This window comes from Lactuca virosa, chromosome 6 (assembly GCF_052849685.1).
Source record: "Lactuca virosa cultivar CGN04683 chromosome 6, Lactuca_virosa_CGN04683_v6, whole genome shotgun sequence".
NCBI classification, from domain to species: domain Eukaryota; kingdom Viridiplantae; phylum Streptophyta; class Magnoliopsida; order Asterales; family Asteraceae; genus Lactuca; species Lactuca virosa.
In genome coordinates this window covers 91,954,325-91,979,241 of record NC_136431.1, presented here as the reverse complement: position 1 = coordinate 91,979,241, position 24,917 = coordinate 91,954,325, and the positions used below count along the sequence as shown (strand labels likewise).

General features: G+C 37.6%; 1 protein-coding gene across 1 annotated transcript; it reads left to right on the top strand.

Moving 5' to 3' along the window:
- Window positions 1-21,719, top strand: LOC145121746 (RmlC-like cupins superfamily protein). The gene is made up of 6 exons (XM_079057447.1): window positions 1-454; window positions 546-727; window positions 804-884; window positions 964-1,362; window positions 1,449-1,984; window positions 21,536-21,719. Exons 1-6 carry the CDS (start codon window positions 1-3, stop codon window positions 21,717-21,719), a joined length of 1,836 nt encoding a protein of 611 aa, XP_078913573.1.
- The last annotated feature ends 3,198 nt before the right edge of the window (window positions 21,720-24,917 follow it).

Below are 24,917 nucleotides of genomic sequence, written 5' to 3'. Positions count from 1 at the left end.
ATGGGAAAAAGTTCATCGAAACTATGGGTGTTTTTGCTGCTAGCGGTTGTCGTGTCAAATATACTGGTGATCGGAGTTTATGGACAAGGTGGAAGTCGGTGGGAGGGTGACGCTGGGGAGGAGACAAGAAGGGGAAGGAGAGAGGTGCCACCGGAGTCTCAACGTGGTCGTGGTGGTGGTGGGAGTAGGGAGATGCCGCCGGAGGAAGAAGCTGGTCGTGGTGGTGCTGGAGGCGGTGGAGGTAGTAGGAGGGGACGAATGGACTCGAGGAGGTTTATACTGCAGGACGCAAAGCGAGTGGTGGCAACGGACGCCGGTGGAATGAGAGTGGTGAAAGGTGTCGGTGGAAAACTCACAGAAAGTCCGATGCATATCGGGTTCATAACAATGGAACCAAACAGCATGTTCATCCCACAGTATCTTGATTCCAGCCTGATCATCTTCGTCGAATTAGGTTCATATAATTAACCTCCAATATTAGAAACCCAACTCGGTACTCGTTAATTTCCCAATTCTGATACACAAAAACGATGTTTAATTTGCAGGCGAGGCCAGAATCGGGTCGATCTATCAAGACGATTTCGTTGAAAAAGATCTGAAATCTGGAGATTTGTACAGAATCCAAGCTGGTTCAGCATTCTATATCGTAAATACTGCAGAGGGTCAGAGGCTCCATATCATCACTAGCATCGACACCTCCGAGAGCTCCGATTGGAGTGCTTTTCAGGTACCCAAATTTGAATGAATTCCTGATTTCGATTTACTTGTGTCATATTTGTCATCATCACTGTATTATGTTGCAGTCGTTTTACATTGGAGGAGGAGCAAACCCATCTTCAGTGCTTGCCGGATTCGATATCCAAACTTTATCGACAGCATTTAATGTGAGTATCCATCAGATTGCTTTGTGTAGTAGTTGGATTAAGCTAGATTTGCGATCATTCTTGACTTCTTGTTTGATAGGTGTCGTATGATACAGTCGGTGAGTTGCTTTCAAGTCGACGAAAAGGAGCGATTGTGTACTTGAAACCCGACAGCGAGTCTGAAAAGGAACCAAGCATATGGAAGAGATTCTTGGATCAAGGAAAGCATGAGAAGCAAGTACAGATGAAGAGAATCGTTCAAGTACGTGTGAAAAACGACGAAGGAGAGAAGACGACATGGTCGTTGACTGATTTTGTAAATTCCATGTTCGGAGTAAACAGGAAGAAAGGTGACAGCAAGTCGTTGGATTCATACAATATCTATGACCGGAAACCTGATTTTAAAAACGACTACGGATGGAGCATTGAGGTCAACGAAAACGACTATGAACCACTTAAGAAATCCGACTTCGGAGTCTATCTTGTCAATCTCACTGCGGTATATATAAACTAACATCTCACCTCTCGTTTTCGTTTTTGAATTTGAACCAACGTAAAATATGATTATATGATCTCAATCTGCAGGGATCGATGATGGCACCTCATATTAATCCAACAGCAATAGAGTATGGGATAGTGTTGAGTGGAACTGGAAACATTCAGGTTGTGTTTCCAAATGGGACGTTAGCCATGAATGCTGAAGTGAACGAAGGTGATGTGTTTTGGATTCCACGATACTTTCCTTTTTGCCAGGTGGCTTCACGATCGAACCCATTTGTGTTCTTTGGATTTTCAACGTCGGCAAGAAACAACAGGCCACAGTTCTTGGTGGGTCAAGGTTCTCTTTTGCAAACCATGATGGGGCCGGAGTTTGCAACTGCTTTTGGGATGAGCGAAGAGAGGCTAAAGGAGATTACTGATGCTCAGACGGAAACTACCATCTTGCCGGCGGCTTCTGCATCCCCAGGTGGTGGAGACGAGGAGATTCCGGAGGGCGAGGGTGGTGGTGACGGATCGCAGGAGGAGGAGGGTGGTGGTCGTTCGACTGAATCGGTGGTGGAGAAGATGGGATCGAAGATAAGGATGAAGAAGAACAGCTTTGCTTACAATATGGCAATGGGGTTAGAATAGTATAGTGTTTGTAGATCGTATGTGTATTGAGGTTCGATGAGGCCGTTTTTGTATGTGTTTTCTTGTATGTGTGCCTTTTCCTTGGTTTTTTTTTGGGTATTTCTTCCTCCCCAACCTCAAATAATGGTGGTTTATAAGTAATCCGGTGTTTATTGCATATATAATGATCTTTTGACATCGTGTACAGAATTATAAGTACTTAAATAGTACCACCTGATAAGTACGAATCATTACATCATATGCTGTAGTAAATTCACGATCTTTCATTTTGGATATCTTATCTTTGCTGGTTCTACAAGATCACAAATCGCGTCCTTGTGCATAAATGCCCTAATACTTATTGTTTTGATGGGATTTTATTTTTTGATTTATGGGTAAAATATGACTTATACAAGTCTAGGGCTGAAAGTGAAAAAAGTGTAAGTAACTTTTGGCCTGCTTATTCAAAAATAATTTTTGACTTTTGTGGTGGGACGGAGTGAATACAATACGGACGGAGTGAATACAATACGGACGGAGTGAATCACTTCCCTTAATTATAACTTAGCAACGGTATGAAATTATATATCTTTATTTTTTTCATAAAAGTGTAAAGGTTTTTAAAAATAGCGATTATAAATACTAATATTGCATACCCTTGAATACAATACTTGCATACCCAACAAAAGAAATTTAATGATCTTCAGGCTCCTAAAAATGTTATAAATAAATATAACAAGATTAATTATAAGATTAGTTTATGTATACATATACGAACTACGAAGAAAAAAAAAGTTTAAATAAAAATAATATGATTAAAGCAAATTAATTAATATACAACTGAAAGAAAATATAAACATATCTAAAAAAAAAAAAAAACTCATGATTTTTCCCATTTTGGATTGTATCGCTTCCGACGATCGCTGTGAATTTCTTCTCCCGGTTTGCCTCCTCCAACAATATGTGCTCCTATGGCTGCGTTTTCCCTTCATTAGTCTTTGGTCATGTATCGCTAATATGTGCTCCTATTGGTAGGTAATGAAACAACGTTAAATATTACATCTCCTAACGTTGGTAGGTAATGAAACGATGTTGAAAAACAATCACACTTCCCAAATGATAAGTTGTAAACTCAAGAGAAATTCAATTATCAGGATAATTACATTTTCATTTTGTTCATATTTAGATAATTTTTTTTTACATATCTAGGTAACGAAATTGTTGAGAGTGTTCACAAATGACCAATATGGTCGGCTGTAACTTGCTACAGCCAGTCATTATGGTCATATATGAACATTTCTAACAAGTTCGTTACCCAGATATAAAAAAAATAACCCAAATATGAAATAAATAAAAAAATAATTAGTGTGATAAGTCAATTTCTTTTTCTTTTACTCTTATGACAATTTAAAGGATGAATCTCAGCGTACCATCATCTTATTTATTTCTGTTGTATTTGTATTTGCCCACTTATCTTGTATAGCCTCGGCCCATATTACAACTTGTACCTTGTATTATTTATAGGAGTGTGTAATACGATTGCATCATGATTTAGGGAGTTATACTATTCTTCATTTTTCATCGTCTTGAATTCTTGATAGCATAATTTTTTATGGGATTTTCTAATATGTATCCTAAGGGCACATATAAGAATCATTAATTAAAGTATTAATTATAAGAAATATTATGATAATTAAATATGATAAACATTGTGCAATATTATCATAATTAAATGTAAAATATATTAATTATAAAGAATGTTATTATTAATTAATGTTTATCATATTTAATTATGGTAATATTTCTCATAATTAATACTTCAATTAATGATTCTGAGGTACCCTTAGGACAAATATTAGAAAATCTTATTTTTTATTTTATTTTTTTATTTTCATTTCCAAATGATCATTGTTAATATTTTTTTGGAAACGACAAATATATTAAAGAAGGGAAAAACCTCAACTAGCAAGTAACTAGAAGAGGACCCAAAGCAACATACAAAAGAGTTAGACGATTACAAGCCAATAAAAGGGGACACTAACCAATCGTCCCAATTACATATTATCTTTTTACCCCTATGTTTAAGCCAATAAAAAACCATTGTCTTAATACATTCAGTCCCTTGCATCAGTGAGGTACCTTCCTTCTGAAATAATCGTTTGTTCCGGAACCGCCATAGATTCCATAACATTCCATAACATATGATAGCTAGCCGTTTCTTTCTCTTCGGACAACATCCCCATGCCGATATAACGTGAAGAAGATCTCTAGTATTCCTTATTAAACTATGATCCAGCGTTACACCACACCAGCTCATTATATTGCTTCTAATTCTAGACGCAAACGGGCAGTCGATGAGAACATGGTCTACACTTTCCTGTTGTCCAATACACACATTGCACCACAGTGAATTCACCTTAATACCCCTCATCTCCAAAGCAGCGGTTGCGGGTATTCTACCTCTTACAGCTCTCCAAATGAAACATAACATCTTTATTGGGACCACCTTATACCACTGTATTGTCGTTATGCTCGTAATAGAGGTAGTAAGTTTGTCATTAGTGTTGGTTTACCATTGTTTTATGTTATTGTTGGAAAAGTTCGTAAGATTCGAATACGACACCATTAAAAAAAGAAGTCAAAGCCAAAAACTCATAAAATACCATTTTAACAAGATAAATAGTCGATAAAAATGTCATGGTCAAAGGTATTTTTACTAAAATAAAATACAATGTCATAAGGATATTTTAAAAAATTATTATTTTTATAATTTTGTTTTAAACTTATTGTATTATTTTATCATTTAAGACATCGAGCTCGGTATATCCTAGATAGCCGAAAATGCTATGTAATCGATTCTCAACGTTTTGATTGTTACAAATCATTAGATTAAAAAAATTTTAAAAACTATGAGGGTTTAAATGCACTAAAAAAAAATAATATAATGGTTTTTTAATCTTTTCATGAAAATATATTAGGTTTTTCTGAGGTCAGAAGACCTTAAATAGGAATTTCCGAAAATATAAGGGTTTTAGTGCACTAAAAAATAATATAGTGGTTTTTTTAAGCATTTGATGAAAATACGTTGGTTTTTTCTGAGATTTTTCTCGTACAAATACATTTTAAGCATTTTCGGTTATCTAGAATATACCGAGCTCGATGCCTTAAATGATACATTTTAAAAAATATAAGGGTTTTAACGTACAAATATATAATATAGTTGTTTTTAAGACATTGAAGAAAATATGTTGAGTTTTTATAAGGTTTCCCCAAACATTAACCTTAAACTAAAGCTACACATTTATAAAGGTGGACGGCAACAAGTGGGAAGTAGACAAAAATAAAATGGCTTAGGATGGATGCTAGGGACCAAAGGGAATGTTGCCCAAGTATCCCATTACCTTAGGCCTTCTTAGGTACCTTCAACGGAGGCCCTTCATGTTCCAGGTGGCAACGACCACGATGGTGAACACCATCTCGATCGTTCATACACCGTCGTGGCCGCGGTGATATGTGGTGTAGACAATGAATGAAGAAGACTAACAAGAATCCATCTCCTCCATTTAATGTGCAACTGTTATTTTCTTTAAAAAAATTCAAATGTTATGCAAAAATTTAATGTGGAATAGATTTTTTTTTTGTAAATTTTGATTCAGATCAAGATGAGGAGTTTATCGCAACATTCTTTAATGTTGTGCAAAACAAACTGGATGAAGATTATACGAATGTTAGTAATATAAGAACGGTTGTCAATGAAGATTGTATGAATGTTAGTAATATAAAAACAGTTGTCAATTGAGATCGGCAAGCCGCACATGAACTCTTGGTACGTTATTAGCTTGCGGATATTGTCTTCATAATGATGTAGCATTCGAGCGTCATTTAAGTCTTAATAGGTTTTAGAGGTGCAATATAAATATTTCCGACAAAAAACAGATGCTAGAGGTAGAATGGGCTTTAGTACTATACATAAATGTATGGCTGCTTTTAGGTATTTAGGATGTGGTATAGCCTATGATGCATATGTTGGATTAGGTGTCTAAGCCCATAACTATATTTGGTATGTACTTGACCCGATAGTAGCATGATCCTTTTGGATTGTCTTCACCATAGCGACTTGACTGGATGAATTATGGAGAAAGAGGTTAATTATGGTTTATTAATATATTATAGGAATATTATGTTAAAAGAGAAATCATATTATTTAATTAATATTGGTCAAGAATTAATTTTGTGGTCAAAAGAGATTAATTAAATTAAGGGGACTGGTATTGTAATTATAAGATAGTTACAAAGTTGGGCTTATGGTCCATAAGGAAGACATGGACGGAATTTATGTGGGAGTCCACAAAGAATTCGTCCAAGGGGCCTTCTGGAAGGATCCTATGGACAACTTAAGGACTAAGCAACTGGATTAGGGTTTTGACTGAAACCCTAGCAGCTCAGCTATATAAGGAACCCTTGGGACTCCCATTTTCAGGACTTGAACTCTAAGAAGAGTTCCAGCCAAAATTGTGATCTCTAGCCTCTCTCTAATATTCTTCCATTGCTTTTGGTGTTTGTCATCTATTAGAGGCATCACATTTGAGGTGCTAAGTTCTCAAAGGTTGAAGATCAAGCCAGCTACAATTGAAATGTAAGACTCTAACTATATATTAGATATAAATTTCGATTTATGCATGCTAGTTTAGGGTTATAGCTTTGGATGATTATTATTGCATGTACAATTAGAGAAAAACTAGATCCAAGGGTGGCAAAGGGTAGCTCTATGTTTATCATAGATTAATGGAGCGTGTGTGATTAACCGGCACATTGATTAGGTGATAAATGACATCTTGAGTACCAAGCACATTTTCATGGTTATTCACACTTTGTTTGTGATCCTCGGTATCCCAGTCACAAACTTGAAGGGCCTAATCGAGATTTAAACATGTCATTGAAAAGTTCAATGAATCTCAAAAGAATCTAAGAGTTTCAATTCATTTAAAACTTAATATTCTTTTTCGTTTTTCATGGTGGAAATTGGTAGATTGTCATTTACGTACCTTCAAATTATTTGTAATTAGATTAAGACATCCCTTTTCTGAATTGTAAATAATTATGTTGGGTCCTAGCCCTAATTTTTCATTTGGGTATTAAATTGGGGATTCTTATCTAATCTAAACTTTGTCTCTTCTTCTTTTCAGATGTCTACCACAAACAACAACGCTTCTGGCTCCAACCATTCTTGCTCTTTCTCCCTCATGAACTTGTGTGGGAGGCTGATCTTTGATGGATCCAATTTTAACGATTGGATTCACAACATTCACATGGTCACCCGCTACGAGGACAAGGAGTATGTTATCGACAAGGAGCTAAAGGAAATCGACCATAACACTGCTACTCCTGAGCAAATCGCTCAATATGATGCTCATGAGAGGGACGCGATGTGACATCCCCATTTTCACGGCCAGAAAACACCGATTTTGTTTATGCTTTATAAAAATCAGAGTACTTCTTTTAATAAAAATGTTGCGGAATTTGTTCCCAGTAAAACATGATAAATACGTTATCAAAGCATTTCCGAATAAATGTACTTTTATTCATTTTTAAAACATTTGGGATGTCATCGTCAATACAGAAACAAAGCATAAACAGAACTTACATTCATTTACACTAGTGAGTTACATCTCTTTTAAATCTCTCAGTGTAATGTAACTTCATATCGACACCTGTGATAGAAATAAGCTGGAGTGGGTCATGTTGGGAAACCTGGTGAGTACATAGGGTTTTCAACCCACAATAATATAATTATTATGTTTAAACATCAAACAATCAACCCAATTACCCATCCCCATTATCTTCTTTACTCCTAAGGATCTACCCTAAGAATCAACTATTCCTCGTTCATTCATTCCTAAGGATCATCCTAAGGCTTCGGCACGAAGTCCATCCTCACCGAGGTTTAGGCACTAAGTCTGCATAGTCGCCAGGATTTATACAACGGGCACTAAGTCCGCATAGTCGCCAGGGTTTAGGCACTAAGTCTGCATAGTCACCAGGGTTTATACAACATGCACTAAGTCCGCATAGTCGCTAGGGTTTTGGCACTAAGTCTGCATAGTCGCCAGGGTTTATACAATAGGCACTAAGTCCGCATAGTCGCCAGGGTTTTGGCACCAAGTCTGCATGATCGCCAAGGTTTAGGCACCAAGTCTGCATGATCGCCATGGTTTAGAGTACACCGGGTGAACACATCGTTCACAACACCTACAGGTTGCGAGCCTGCTAGTGTTCCACTGGACTGTCTAGAATAGTCTGTGGTTGTCATCCATACTCTGCTAGATGACGGGGCCATCATTTGGGAAAGGCTTCTCACATCGTCCACCTATCACACTCACCTCGTGGTCTATAACACCTCTCAACTCATCATCCAACTCATATTCCATCTATTACATCTACCCATGTTTTACCCAACATATTATCGTAGATATATATATATATATATATATATATATATATATACAGTTTAAATCATTTAAAACATGTATAAAATTGTTCATCCAACATAGACAACAAGTACTCAGATAATATGCACACATAGCACGTAGTTTATATAAAATATTTCATATCTATGTGTAAGATGAAAGTAACTATGCACTCACTTGAAAAGGTGGTGATTCTGAACTCAGATAGCGCTTCGCTTCTTAAAAAAAATAATTTCCTTCGACGAAACCTAGTATTATTACCACTAGAGTTTAGTCTATTATTCGCCGAGACTAATTAATAGTCTAGCTATTATTACTATTATATAAGCGTTAAACAATACTTATATAACCTATAATAATAGCCCAAGTACTTATTATAAGTTCCTAATAACGTTACTATAATTAAATAAAAGCTATATTAAAAATAGCGTAGGCGTAGCTCACTTACAACGGGTTTTATAGAAAACCGGGCTTTGCTTGGAGCAGCGTTCCCGAGCCGAAAAGCTCTTCTTCTCGGAGCCGTCGAGCACTCTGAGGCTTCCGCCTCGTGCTAGGGAGGTTCCCTAGGCTTTTCGGGGGGTTTCGGGGCTAGAGAGAGGTTCTAGAGAGGGAGTAAAGAGAAGAAAGAATGGGAAAGGTGTGAAGAAATGGTGGGAGATGTTCTATTTATAGGGTGAAAAATGGCTGAACTTGGTGCCACGTGTCACCATCTAGTGGCAAGACTTGGGGAGAAAGCAATAGCCAAGATTGTGCCATATCACCCATTTTCGCACAGCACACTTCCGACTTCTAAAATCCGTAACTTTCACATACGACCTTTGTTTTTGACGCTATTTATATCCACGCGTAGGTAAAAATAAGATCTACAATTTTCGTTTTGACTCTGTCGGCTAATTCTCGACCGATCTTAAATTTAACAGTACGAGGAGATTATACTGTTAAATGTTCGCGTAAAATTCATAACTTCTACATACGGACTCTGTTTTCATCTGTCTTTTTAACGTTGAGTTCCTATTAATGAGATCTTCAATTCTCATTTAGGTCGCGTAGGCCAAAAACCGCTCGATCTAAAATTCGAGTTTCGGGCTGTGCACTGCTAAGCCAAATCTTAGAAAATTCATAACTTCCTCATACGAAGTCAGATTTAGGCGTTCTTTTTTTGTATGTTCTCGGTTTAACGTATACTACAACTTTTGTTTAGATTTATAAGGCTAAAAAGTCCTCCATCGTAAATTCACTATTTACGTCTCCCGGTGTCGTGCCGATTTTGCCATAAAACTTCGACGGACCATAACTTCTTCGTTATAACTCGGATTTCAACGTTCTTTATATGTATGGAACCCTTGAGACGTATTATACAACTTGGTTAAGATTATTTATTCTAAATAATCTTTTGTCAAAAAGTCGTCTTCGACCCCTATTATCTCTAAATTGACTAGCCCGGATCTATGGGCGTTACATGCGACAAAGGTGTCGTGTATCATGCTTGCGACCATGACTGCCGAACTCCAAAAGTCCTACGAGGACTACTATCCATATGAGATGCACCAAGATTTGATGGAAAGTTACCATCAAAGTGCGAGGCAGGAAAGGTATGAGATCATCGCCTCCACGAGTACTACAAAGATGAAGGATGGAGAGTCCATCACTGCCCACTTACAAAATATGCAGAGGTTTATGGACCGCTTGCTGAAGTTAAATGTCAACTTCGATGAAGAGTTGGCCATAGATATTATCCTTCATTCTTTGCCTCCTTGTTATGATCAGTTTCGTATAACTTATCATATGAACAAAGAGGAGGTCACTCTAAGCAAGCTCCAAGGCCTTTCTACGAACTGCTGAGAGTAGTTTTAAAGGCAAATCTGTTGCATCTACTCCTACTGCTACTGCCCCTGTCTTGGCAATTGGACAAGGGAAAGGGAAGAAGAGGAAGGCTCCTTCTAAGAGCCACAAAGGAAATTCCCATGATGGATCCTCTTCTATTGGGACCAAAGGTGGTTCTGCTACTCCCTCTTCCAATCCGAAGGATGCAGAGTGCTTCTACTATCACGATAAAGGGCATTGGAAACGAAGCTGCCCGAAGTATCTGTAAGATATCAAGGATTGGAAGATAAATCCCACCTTCGCAGGTATATACACTATTCAATCTAACAAATCATCACATGCTATTTCTTGGGTCCTTGATACAGGATGTGGTTTTCACATTTGTTCTGATTTGTAGAGTCTAAGAAGAAGTAGGGATGTGGAGCATGGGAAGATGAACCTGATCATGGGGAATAGGAAAGTGTCTCCTGTCACCAATATTGGAGTTTATTCTTTAATGCTTAGTAGTGGGTTAGGTTTAGATTTGAATGATTTTTGCTACTCGTCGGAAATGGTGAGAAACATTATTTCTTTTCATGGTTTGTACAGACAAGGTTATATATTTTCGTTTCATAATGAAATTAGTTCTATTAATGCTTTCTTGAATGGTACTTTCTATTTTGAAGCATTGCCTTGTAATGGAGTATATGAAATTGTGAATATTTTAGATAACTTAGGAAATAAGGTGTTGCATATCGATACGTCCAATGGTTTGGACAAAGCATGCTTGTGGCATTGTCATCTTGGACATTTCAACAAGAAACGCATAGCCCAACTCCAAAAGGATGGAGTGTTGGAGTCATTCGACCTCAAGTCGGATGACACGTGCGAATCTTTTTTGCTTGGAAAGATGACCAAGTCACCCTTCACTGGTACTTGTGAAAGGGGTGAGGGTTTATTGGATCTCATACATACAGATGTATATGGGCCCTTTAGATCCACCACAAGGGATGCGAACCGTTTCTACGTGACTTTTACCAATGATTATAGCAGATATGGGTATATCTACTTAATCAATCACAAGTCAGAAACCTTTGAAAAGTTCAAAGAGTTTAAACAAGAAGTGGAGAATCAGCTGGGCAGGAAGATAAAGATGTTCCGATCCGATCTAGGTGGTGAGTATCTTAGTATCGAGTTCCACGACTATCTTAAGGAATGTGGAATTGTTTCGCAATTGACGCCTCCTAGGACACCGCAGTTGAATGGTGTGGCTGAGAGGCGCAATCGAACCTTTTTGGACATGGTTCGTTCCATAATGAGTCGTGCTTCGTTACCTATCTCATTCTAGGGGTATGCCTTAAAGACTGCCACCCATATCCTTAATCTAGTCCCAACTAAGAAGGTTGCCAAAACACCTCATGAGATGTGGACAGGGAAGGTTCCCTCATTAGCACATATCAAGGTTTGGTGTTGCGAGGCTTTTGTAAGACGAGAGACTCACGACAAGCTCGAACCTCGCAGTGAGCGATGTATTTTCATCGGCTACCCGCAGAAGTCCTTTGGATATCTCTTCTATAGACCGAGTGACAATGTTGTATTCGTTGCGAGGAAATGGGTTTTTCGAGAGAGAGAACTCATATGCCAAGAGGACAGTAGGAGGAAAATTAACCTTGAAGAGCTTCAAGAGTCAAGCGATGAAGGAACCTCTAACACTGGCACTCAAGCCGAGGAGGAAACTCCTGTTGAACCGATTGACGAGTCCTTACCTCTTAGACGTTCCAGTAGAGTTAGCGTTCCACCTGAGTTTTATGGTTTCCATATTACTACTGAAGGTGATACGTTTATTAGTGATAGTACATTAATAAATATGGATGATCCTAACAACTACAAGGAAGACATGGCGGGCCCAGATTCTGGGAAATGGAAAGAGACGATGGACAGCGAGATTCAGTCCATGTATGACAATCAAGTTTGGAACTTGGTTGACAATGTACCAGGTCGTAAGACGGTCGGGTGCAAATGGATCTTCAAGAAGAAGACCGACATGGATGGGAAAGTACACATATAAGGCACAATTGGTTGCGAAGGGCTTTACTCAAACTCCCAGAGTTGACTATGACGAGACCTTCTCACCAGTAGTGAATATTAAATCTATAAGGATTATGTTAGCGATAGTTGCGTTTCATGATTATGAAATATGGCAGATGGATGTCAAAACCTCTTTCCTAAATAGGAAGTTGGCTGAATATGTTTACATGAGTCATCCAGAGGGTTTTGTTGATGCGAAGCACCCTAATAAAGTGTGTAGGTTGAGAAATCCATCTATGGATTAAAACAAGCATCTCACAGATGGAATCTTTGTTTCGATGAGAAAGTCAAAGAGTTTGGTTTTTCAAGAAACGAGGATGAGTCTTGTGTATATGTCAAAGCCAGTGGGAGTATAGTTAGCTTCTCGTTTCATATGTGGATGACATACTGCTCATATGAAACGACATCCCAACCTTGCAGGAGGTCAAGTCCTAGCTTGGGAAGTGCTTCGCTATGAAGGACCTCGGAGAAGCTGCTTATATTTTGGGGATAAGGATATTGAGAAATTGGAGTAAGAGAATAACAGGACTTAGTCAAAGTACTTACTTGGATAAAGTATTGAAATGTTTTAGCATGGAGAATTCCAAGAAAGGGGAATTACCAATCCAAAGCAATACCAAGTTAAGTAAGACTCAAAGTCCGAGTACCGGAGCTGAGATAGCAGAAATGAGTCGAGTACCTTATGCTTCCGCTGTTGGCTCGATCATGTATACTATGAGGTGTACTCGCCCTGATGTGGCCTTCGCTTTGAGCATGGTCAACAGATATCAAAGGAATCCTGGTAGAGCTCATTGGACTGCGGTAAAGAACATTCTTAAGTACCTGCGGAGGACTAAGGATTGGGTTCTTATCCTCGGTGGCAGTGATGACTTGAGAGTGCGAGGGTATAGTGATGCCAATTTTTGGACCGACAAAGATAATTTTCGCTCTCAGTCGGGCTGGGAGTTTACCCTAAATGGAGGAGCAGTGACTTGGAAAAGTTCCAAGCAGGAGACTGTAGTTGATTCAAGGTGCGAATCAGAGTACATAGCAGCGAGCGAAGCGTCGAAGGAGGCAATATGGCTAAAGAACTTCATTGGAGACCTTGGAGTTGTACGTGCCATAAAGGAGCCTATGGAAATTTTCTGTGATAACGAAGGTGTGGTCGCCTTAACCAAGGAACTGAGGGATCATGGCAGATCCAGACATATCGACAAAAAATATCACTTCATTAGACATCGGGTAGAAGAGGGACTCCTCGTAGTGAAGAGGGTATTGTCAGAGGACAACCCAACAGATCCCATCACGAAGGGACTGAGTAGGGTTAAGCACTTGCAACATGCTAGGAGTATTGGGCTGAAGGACGATATTAGTTTTAGTGATTAGATAACTTTTTCGAAACTTGTAATAGATAAAATGTAATTGACATTTGATGATTAAATAAATGAGTTTTATTTATGAGTAAAGTTACTGTCTTGTGTCAATTGTTTACTATTGTTTCATTTTTTGCATGTTTTGACTTCCAGAATAATATGATTATTCAAACCATCCACAGTCGATCATACTTTGGAAGTAGGTATTAAGGCAAGACTATCATGAATTGGCTTGTAGATTGTCTAAGCGTTTAGACATAGCAAAAGTTTGCTGCAACGTTCATGAGTGCTCCTAAAATAAGATTTGAGTACTGGATTAAACCCGCGCTCACATGAATCACTTCATGGAATTAATCACGAGTGATTGTGAGACGATAATATCGTATAGTCTTTAAACCGAGATATATGAGTTGCTATTTACAATTTGGTTGTGCATTGATAATGCGTAAACGCATCAGTAACTTGATGTTATAAAACGTATTGTTGTGTACGATTTAATGAGTAAATAGTACAAACATATAAGTCAAAGTTTATCTGTTCCTTTTACCCTAAGAGGTTAAAAGCGATATCTTGGGCCCCTCGATGATTTTGTGTTGACTTATGTGCCAGACCCGGTCAGGACTAAATTGATGTGTTCAATGAAGTTCTATGTCAGACAAATCAGAAATCGGGAAACAAACTGCTAGACAATAAGTATGACTATGTTCCATGTATCTGTCTGCATGATATCTTGAGAACGGAGGACTACGTGATCCCTTATTTATAGGACGTGTCAGAGTTTGACAGCGGCTTTTGAGAGCTACGATTGCTAATCGGATTTTGAAGTCGTACTTGCATTTATAGTTATTAGACTTACCAAGTGGGAGACTGTTGGATTAGGTGTCTAAGCCCATAACTATATTTGGTATGTACTTGACCCGATAGTAGCATGGTCCTTTTGGGTTGCCTTCACCATAGCAACTTGAATGGATGAATTATGGAGAAAGAGGTTAATTATGGTTTATTAATATATTATAGGAATAAGATATTAAAAGTGAAATCATATTATTTAATTAATATTGGTCAAGAATTAATTTAGAATTAATTTTGTGGTCAAAAGAGATTAATTAAATTAAGGGGATTGGTATTGTAATTATAAGATAGTTACAAAGTTGGGCTTAGGGTCCATAAGGAAGGCATGGACGAAATTTATGTGGGAGTCCACAAAGAATTCGTCCAATGGGCCTTATGGAAGGATCCTATGGGCAGCTTAAGGACTAAGCAACTGGATTAGGGTTTCGACTGAAACCCTAGCATCTCAGCTATATAAGGAACCCTTGGGACTCCCATTTTCGGGACTTGAACCCTAAGAAGAGTACCAACTGAAATTGTGATTCCTCGCCTCTCTCTAATATTCTTCCATTGCTTTTGGTGTTTGTGATCTATTAGAGGCATTGCATTTGAGGTGCTAAGTTCTCAAAGGTTGAAGATCAAGCAAGCTACAATTGAAAGGTAAGATTCTACCTATGTATTAGATATAAATTTTGATTTATGCATGCTAGTTTAGGGTTATAGCTTTGGATGATTATTATTGCATGTACAACTAGAGAAAAATTAGATCCAAAGCTTTAGGGTTGCATGTGCACTATAGGAATGATGTAATGCTCAAAACCCAATAGCATCAGACGAGTATCTGAAAGTATATGAGATGGCCGCAAATAAGTGTGTAGATCATTTTTGCACATGTGTTTATGAGGTTTTTCACAAAGAATATTTACGCAAACCTACTACACATGATATTGAGAAATTATATTTGGCACATGAAGAGAGACATGGATTACCAGGAATGATCGTTAACCTTGGTTGTGCGCATTGCGTGTGGGGAAAATGTCCAAATCTGTGTCACGGTCAATATACCGGAGGTGATATAGGTGAGCCCAACTAAGATACTGGAAGATGTTGTATATCAAGATTTATAGATTTGACATGCGTTCTTTGGGGTTTCATGATCTAACAATGATCGTAAAGTTCGTGGCCAGTACCTTATTTTTAACGACATATGTACCGGGAAAGCACCTAATATGTCCTTCACAATGAACGCGCATTAGTACATGTTGGGTTATAGGGCATTCAATACACATGAATATGTAAACGTAAGACTAAAACAAAATTCAAATGTGTACATGCAACCTATAATGATCCAAGTTTCAATCTATTACTGCAACTACTAGATAGAATATCATAACATACCTCTTTAGCAACTAGAGACTTTCTGGCTTGCGATCTTGTCCTTGCCACCTTAATTTGATGTAAGGATCCAAAATAGAATCTTTTAATGGAATCACACCCAATACTCCAAAGAGAGAACCAAAAGAAAACTAGAAAGAGAAATTTCCACAAACACTCGAGAGGGATATGAAATCGTTCCAATGAGAGGAAGGAAGAGAGGATGTGAAAATTCAAACCAACGAGCAAGCATGTTATGATCCCTAGTACCCTATTTATAGGTTGTCGATCCTTAACTCAAATGTGGCTGCAATCCGATGTGGGATGTATGCAAATTTCAAGATCCTCCTTATCCTTAGGGATTATGGAATATTTCAATTAGTTAACTTTTAACTAATTAATATTCAACCCCTTGAATTAATTAATTTCAAAATAGTTTCTAATTAATTTATTAAAAATAATAAACTAATAAACTGATGATTCTCCTTAAATCTTTTTCTTCTAATTCCTCAAATAGGTCATGAGGCAACCCAAAAGGATGATGTTATTATTAGAAATTTTACTAATATATAATGACCTTAGACACTCTCTTCAACAGTACAAACATGGTTACTACCTTTGTGATGAAATATACCCATATTACTTCACATTTGCGAAGGCTTTGCGCTTGCATACGCGGTACGTCGAACTGAAAAAACAAAGATGTTTACAAAAAAATATGATATAAAGGATATAGAGAGAGCATTTAGATTCCTCAAGCAGAAATGACATGTAGTGAAACACGTTGCACAACTCTGGAATAACGAAAGATTACTAACAATAATGTATGCATGTATTATATTGCATAGTATGATTATTGAACATGAATGTAGAATGATTTGATCGTACGATGAGTACAACATACTTAACTTGGATCAACATACTTAACTCGGATTAACAATTCATTCTTGACTCGGTTGAATTCTTAACAAGGGTAGTTGAAATTCAAGATGCTGAAACGTGCTGATATTTTTTAAAAGACCTATGTAGCATACCGATGATGAGGTATTTCCAATTTTAACCCTAAGTATGAAGATTATTTGCATTTTAGCCTTTGTGTATGAAAAGTGTTGCAAAATGGCCCATAGTGTCATTTTTGTAAATTATGGATGAAGCTCACGTACGTTGGGCGTACATAGAGTACGCTGGACGTATGTGCCAGAACCTCAAACCCTAATTTTTAGGGTTTGAACATTATTTAAGCATCCTTAAGTCCCCAACCTGCCTTTTTTCATCAGCCTCCACCCACCTTCGTCCCCAAGCAAACCCTAATCCATTTTTAGAGCACTATTGAGCATTTTGTGTTTGTTTTGGTACCCTTGAATGAGAGAGGAAGAAGAGAAGATCATTTTGGATGAGTGAGACTCTTTAGATCCAGAATAACAACATCATTTGGCATCATTTAGAGGTAAAGAGATTTGAACTTGATGAAGCTATGATTTGATCAAGTTTAGCCACAAAGTTTGTGTTCTTTTTATCCCATTAGTTTGGTATTTTGAGTATGAGCTACTCCAATCCATTTAAGTTGTCCTTTTAGACGTTTTGGAGTGTTTAGAAGCATAAAAATGTGGTCTTGATCATTATTTCCCTTCCATGCATGAGTTTGAATGTCTTAATGGCTTAAGAGGATAAAGTTTTTGGTATTTAGCACTTAATGGCCATACAAGACCATCAAGTTGGAAACTTTATGGTCAAGGACAACGTTTGGGGTCTGGATCTGTAATTTGGACGTAAGGGCTTAAGTATTAAGCTCATAATAAGATGGGATTAGAGCCAGGCGCGTATGCTGGGGGTACCACGTGGTACGCTTCGTGTACGCGGTCAAGTCCCCGTTTTTGGTCAATGCTCGTGTACGCCCCGCGTACAGGCTAAGTACACCTAGTGTACTCAACTAAGTTAAGTCGGTTGACTTTTTGAATTTTGGTTGTGACTAGGTTTGACCAAAGGGTATTTTGGGTATTTTGAATTATGTTTGAGACTGGTCATTATTTAATGAATAGGTGATGGGTGGAGTTGATATTCAGAGCAGAGACCTATTCAGCTATTTGTTCGGACTGAGAGGTGAGTTTTCATCACTATACTTATGGGTCGAAGGTACCAAGGTCGGCCCATTAGATAACATATCATGGTTGATGTATGCTATTATGATGAGATATGTGCTTACTGGTTTTGTGATTATACTAGCAGATCTGTAGGACTACCAAAGTTGTTGGATATGTGTTAGACTAGTAGATCTGTAGGACTACCTATGTTTTTTGATTATTGATTGTTATTGTATATTTCGACATGTTATGGTTCACTGGGTTAAGGCGGACTAGCTGGTGATGAGGGCCAAGATACCCAGGGCGGTCCGGATAGACTGAAGGCCTGCATAGTGGTCCAGTTAGACCGAAGGGCCGAAGAGCAGTCCAGATAGGCTGAAGGCATGGTGCAGCGGTCCAGTAATGTTGAAGGCTCATGTATGCATGTTGTTGTTTGTCATGTTGTGTGGTGGTACATTGGGGAAACTCACTAAGCGTTGGCTTACGACCTCAGTTTATTATTTCAGGTACTTCATAGGATCGTGGGAAAGCGAAGGCGTGATCGTTCACATCTTCCTATTTAATGATATTGGATCTTGGGATACTCTGATTATGATTATACTTTTGAAACAATGGTTTTTGTACACATTTTATGGTTAATGGGTTGTTTTTAAAAAAAATTAATTTACCTTGATTTTTGAGATGCTACAAGTTGGTATCATAGCCTTGGTTTGAGTGAACTGGATGAACATTTGTCACAACTGGAATTTCCCTAGAACAAACCATGTCTAAAACTTCAACCATGTACCAGTAGATTCACAATCTAATTTGATGCAATAGAAATACGACTTTCATGAACCATACTTATATGGATTTTATTTAAGTATGTGTACTGATAACCCATGTTAGTTTAAGTTATAATAAACTAATACAAGTTAACAAGACATTAAGGAGTAAAAAGGGTCAACAAAAGTCAAATGAATTACAAGGTATTAGTGAATTTGACTTTAGACATTTTACCCTTAAGTATGTGATCAATTAGGACCGAAAACTCCTTCATGGGCTCACATAGGACCGTGAACCCATGGCCTAAAGCCCATTATGGCCGAAACCCCAAACCAATTGGGCCGTAAACCCATCTTTTTGGTCCATTAGGACCGAAATCTCTAATTTGTGAGTGAATTGGATTGATTTCGGTCATTGATTGGCAGTAAACCCTTCCTTTGGCCATAAACTCTTTTCTTTTGGGAGTAAACACTTGCAATTTGACAGTAAACCCCTTAAATATCTTGCTATCTTATCGTAATTCAGCTTCCCAATGTGATTTGGTTCAGTTACCAATGAAAACATCACCTCCTCATATTTGCTTCATACTTAAGATACTACATAGAATTTACTATCATTTAACACATCCAGTAAAAAAGAACGTCCTACTTTCATCCCAAGATAAAAATACTCCAGGAGATCATTCTTCTTAAGAACAAGTTATAAGACTTGGTAAGTATCTATCAAATTTAGTGTTTATACCATTTATAAATTATTGGTTCTTCAAATATTCACACATAAATATGTGTTTAAACATTAGGATACGACTATCGTTTCGTGTCCTAAATCGAAGTTCACCGTTCTTTTCCGTTATCAAAACCGTTATCACACTCGAGGTGAGTTCATACCCCTATATTTTTCAAGACTTTTTTTATGTTTTCGGGGGGGGGGGGGGGGGGGGGGAATACAAGTAACACACAACAATATTCTTGTTATAACGCAAATATAAGTTCGTTATGTTACCATTTTTACGAAAAGTGTTAACGATATAAAGTGCATATATAATTGTTTTACGACATCTTCGACGTTATCCTGGAAATATTGGATAATGTCATTTACAAACGTTTTTCATTTCAAAAACACGTATACTCGTTGAATGGAAATTGTGAGACGCTGTCTTCAATCGTACGTAGCCGAGGTATATTCGCAAGTCCTGTATTTATAACCTGAACCTCTGATACGAGGGCGTGATACTTTTGTATAGATCTATACAGGACTGATGATCCCACACCCTGGTTGTTAGCTATAGCCAGACCGGCAGGTTATGGGTGACAAATGTCATAAATATCTCGGCGCCTGAAGAACGACGAGGCAGACACCACATTTCAAAAGGAAATTACAATATGACGACTATACGTACAATTTACACGGAAATACGATTCTTCAAACGGTTTTATCTATGAATAAAACTATATATTACTACTTTAATGTATGGAAAACACTGGTACATTTCGGTTTTGAAACTTTTACAGCTTACATCTCATTCATTAGAAAATATCGGATTTTCTGGAATAAACATTATCATTTTACTAGTAAACGGCTTACATCTCATTCTTTAGAATATATTGGATTTTCTGGAACAAACACCCTTATTTCACATGTGAACGACTTACATTTCATTATTAGAAAATATCTGATTTTCTGGAAACAAACACAATATCTTTTTTTTTTACGGAAAGGCTTACTATTTTCATATAAACTCTTATGAACTCACCAACTTAATTGTTGACACTTTTTCAAACAACTTGTATTCTCAGGAAATCAGTAAAACAGGTAAACACCCGCTTTTGAGGATGGGGCGCTAATGCGTCAAACAAGTCTTTTTGTCATCATATTGTAATTTCCTTTTGAAACATGTAACACTTACTATGTTGTAACTTTTTCAATTATATATATGATGGTCATGTTTTGCTTTCTTTACCATTATCCAACTGTTATGATACAATACATGAAAGTCATCCACCCCCGGACGTTTCTGCCATCTTGGTTTGGGGGTGTGACAACATTCGTGTGAATCCAAACTCAAACTAAGGGACTGTAAAAATTAAAAAAATGGTCTTCAAAATTGTTTTTAAAAGTAACCATGGAAGGATATAATGTGTATGATCAGTCGACGTAAGAAAGTATACCCCAAGTTACACCACTGTTATTGGTTATGATTTTTATGATAAAACAACATGCTAGTGATAGGGTAGGGATATTCAGGAATTGAATGATAGAATTGACTAATGTATGATGCCTGATAGCCTAGGGTTACTTCTTTTATGAAATTGACATCACTACTGTAGTTTCTTAGTGTATACATCATAGTTGTACATAAATAAGATTTTATAGCTTGATAATGTTTAGTTTAGCCTTATTTCTTGTTCCTTGTTTGGTTGTGGTCTTAGGATAGAATCAAGTATTGAACTATATATAGGATCCAATGTTATGTATGATTAGAATACACGAGTGCTACAGGGTTGGTGGAAGTTTCATGGATGAGTATGTGTGAGCAGCTGGCAAAATGAGGAATTTTTAGCCACTCTCGAGAGAGAAAGGATAGGATGTATGCGTATCATAGTTGTTGTATTGTGTTGGGCGGTTGTGGTGACTCTTGAGACAAATATGGGTAAGTTTGGAAGGTAGTATGGGCCCATACTACTGAAATCACAAGACTCGTACACGTAGCAAGGAAGTCACAAACCCTAACAGTTAGTCTTGTCTCGTGATTGTAGCAATGTGTATTGTGGCATTTCTGATATATTCTGGTTTACTTTCAGTATGGTGTTTACGAGAGGATATGGTTCCGGGTCTGGAGCGAATGGCCATGATAGGCCAGGGTGGACTGCTGATCAGATTCGGGAGATCATCACCACTGAGGTGGTTGCTGTTGTCCAGAGGTCTACGTTGGAGATGTTTGGGTATATCAAGACCGCCATGACTGAGCTCTTTGATGATCGGTAGGCTGATATTTCTGATGTTATTGTTGCTGCAACCATCGCGACGATTTCTACGGCATGGATTCGAGGGCAGAGATCTTTGCATTACTGAGACTTCGACAATACAAAGCCCCCGGAGTTTGATAGGTTCAGGGACCCAATTGTAGTGATGAGGTGGCTATCTGATGTGGAGGGTTGTTTCTTCACATGCTCTTGTCCTGCTGACCAGAAGGTCAAGTGCGCCCTAAACCTTCTCATGTTGGGGGTGAAAGATTGGTGGAGATTGGTGACTAGTGCTTACACTTCTGAGCAGAGAGTTGCTGTTACATGGGAGAAGTTCTCGAAGATGTTCCGTGCGAGGTATGTTACCTTGGTGGAGAGGGAGAGGTTGGCTCAGGAGTATTTGGATTTGAGGCAGACTACTGAGACGGTGATGGAGATCACCAAGATGTTTACTGAGAGGGCTCTCTTCTGCCCTGAGTTTGCGGCTTCTGATTAGGCTTAGATGACTCAGTACTTAAGCATATTCAAGATGGATATCCGGTAGTTTGTGTCCACCCAACGTTATGCTACCCTCTATGAGCTTCAACATGTAGCGAGGAGGCGAGATTGAGATAGAGATTCAAACGGGGTAGTTGAGGCGGGTTCCTTTTCAGTCACAGCCTGTAAAGAAGCGGTTCAAACCCGCTGATTCGACATCTAGGGGACAGAGGGGCCCCACTTGTGGCAAGTGCGGCAAGGTTCATGAGGGCTCTTGTCGATAATTTGTTGGATTCCACAAATGTGGCAAGGAGGGGCACTTCGCAAGGGATTGTCACTAGCCGGCACAGGCTCCAACATCGGCTACTCTGAGGATCACTGATGGACTCCAGGGTAGGGAGAATCCCCCAAGGGCTCGAAGTCATGCTTTCCAGCTCATTGTAGAGGAGGACAGGGCGGCGTTGAACATCATTAATGGTACCTCCTTAGTGTATTCGTTGCCTGCTTTTGTGCTTTTTGACTCGGCTGCGAATCGGTCCTTTGTATCTCAGTCTTTTAGTATGGGTTTTGATATGACCCTTGGAGATTTTTGGGGCGCCTTATCTGATCGATCTGATTCCTATCCCCATGGGGGATGTTGTTGGATTAGGTGTCTAAGCCCATAACTATAACTGGTATGTACTTGACCCGAGAGTAGCATGGTCCATTTCGGGTTGCCTTCATCAGGACAATTTGATAGGATGGATATTTGAGAAAGAGGTTATTTGTGATTTATTAATATATTATAAGTATAATATATTAATTGAGAAATCATATTATTTAATTAGTATTGATCAAGAATTAATTTGGAATTAATTTAGTGATCAAAAGAGACTAATTAAATTAACGGGGACTGATTAAGTTAATCAGTAATATTTATAGTTTGGACCAATGATCCATATTGATTAGGATGGACTAATTCTATGTGGAAGTCCATGAAGAGATAGTCTATAAGGCCCATCATATGGATTAGTGGATTGCTTAAAGGCTTAAGTAAATGGACTAGGGTTTACAAGTTAAACCTTAGGAAGCCTATACTATAAATGTAACCCTCCTTTAGCCAAAATCTTGTGCAAGAGTGATTGACAAGTATATGGACGATCTTTGGTGCTCTAACTTCTCTCTCAATATTCTCCAATTGTTAATGATGTTTGTGACTTATTTGAGGCACAACACTTGAGGTGCTAAGCTCTTAAAAGGCTAATGTCTACAAGCTACAACAAAGAGGTAATTTTCTAACTTACTTTTATGATTTATGTGTCAATTGTTTGCTAGTTGTTGGCTTAATGATTTGGAAACAATATTGCATGTATAATTAGAGAAAATATAGATCCAAGGCATTTAGGGTTGTATGTGCACCATATGGTGTTGTAGTATACTAAAACCCAACAGTGGTATCAGTACCAGTGGTTGTTTTCTATTATATTTGATGCTTGCTTAAGTTTCAAAGATGGAAAAATCATTTTTCTGCATTCTGACTGGTGAACTCGCCAAGTCCACTGGGTGACTCGACGAGTCCACTCAGAAATGGACCAACTCGACGAGTCCAGTTCATGTACTCGCTGAGTTGGTGCTCCAGGGTGCAGATTTTCGAGTTTTTGGCCAGATATGGATAGGATCATTACCACAATCTGTTTTGTAAACATAAAAATTGTATTTTCTGAGTTGGTAATGATAATCCTCATCCATGTAAAAGTCAATTGTCAAATATTTAGATAATAAGATGATCATTTTTAATATTTGATATGAATTGTCTTGCTATGAGTTAGATTAGATCAATAGAAAGTTATATGATAATTGTTGTTAATCAAAAATTGATCAAAATTGTTCTTTATATGAGTTTTGTAACTTGTCCTCAAGTTATATGAAAGGTCTCAATCATGAACTTTAAAACTCATAAATTTCATAAGTTATGGAAAATGAAGAGTCTTTCTTTTAAAAGGTCATTAAAACTCATAGGTTATGGAAAATGGAAAAGTCTCATTTTTTAATGGTTTTAAAGTCTTCCATAACTTGTCCTCGAGTTATGGAACATGAAAAGTTTTTCATAAAATTCATAAGTTATGGAAACCAAAAAGTTTTGACAAGTTTCAAAACTTGCCCTCAAGTTTTGGAATTTGTAAAGTCTCACTTTTGAATATTTTAATTCCAAACCCTAGAGTTTTAAAAGTTAAAATTCAACCCTTATACTATTATATTATTATAAGTTTAATAATTATATATATAATTATATATATATATATATATATATATATATATATATATATATATATATATATATATATATATATATATATATATATATATAAGACAAGTCAGTCTTACCTTTAGTAGGACTCATTCACGAAGCCGGTCTATAAGGGGGGTATAATGTTACTGCCTATAAAATGACAGTTTAATGGGTGTCCACTCTCACCCACCGCTTCCTTGACTGGTGGAGGGTCGTTAGCCGAACGGGTAAGATAGTACATTAATTCTCCCTCATTAAAAGTATAATGATAAATATAAAGTAACTATACTTTTATTAAATTCCCAATCTTAGTTACTTTAGGAAAAATGTGAAAATGGTGCTAATCCATGAAATTACATTTTGCACCTTGTTAAGTCGTTAGTGGAGGGTGTGTGGTTAACCGACACACTAATCTGGGACTGAAAATGTGTGGCAAAGGGTAACTTGATGTTAATCATAGATCAATGAAGCGTG

Coding starts and splice junctions, on each gene's coding strand:
- LOC145121746 (XM_079057447.1), top strand. CDS start 1: ATGGGAAAAAGTTCATCGAAACTATGGGTGTTTTTGCTGCTAGCGGTT. Junction 455..545: donor GATCATCTTCGTCGAATTAG/GTTCATATAATT, acceptor TTTAATTTGCAG/GCGAGGCCAGAATCGGGTCG. Junction 1,363..1,448: donor ATCTTGTCAATCTCACTGCG/GTATATATAAAC, acceptor CTCAATCTGCAG/GGATCGATGATGGCACCTCA.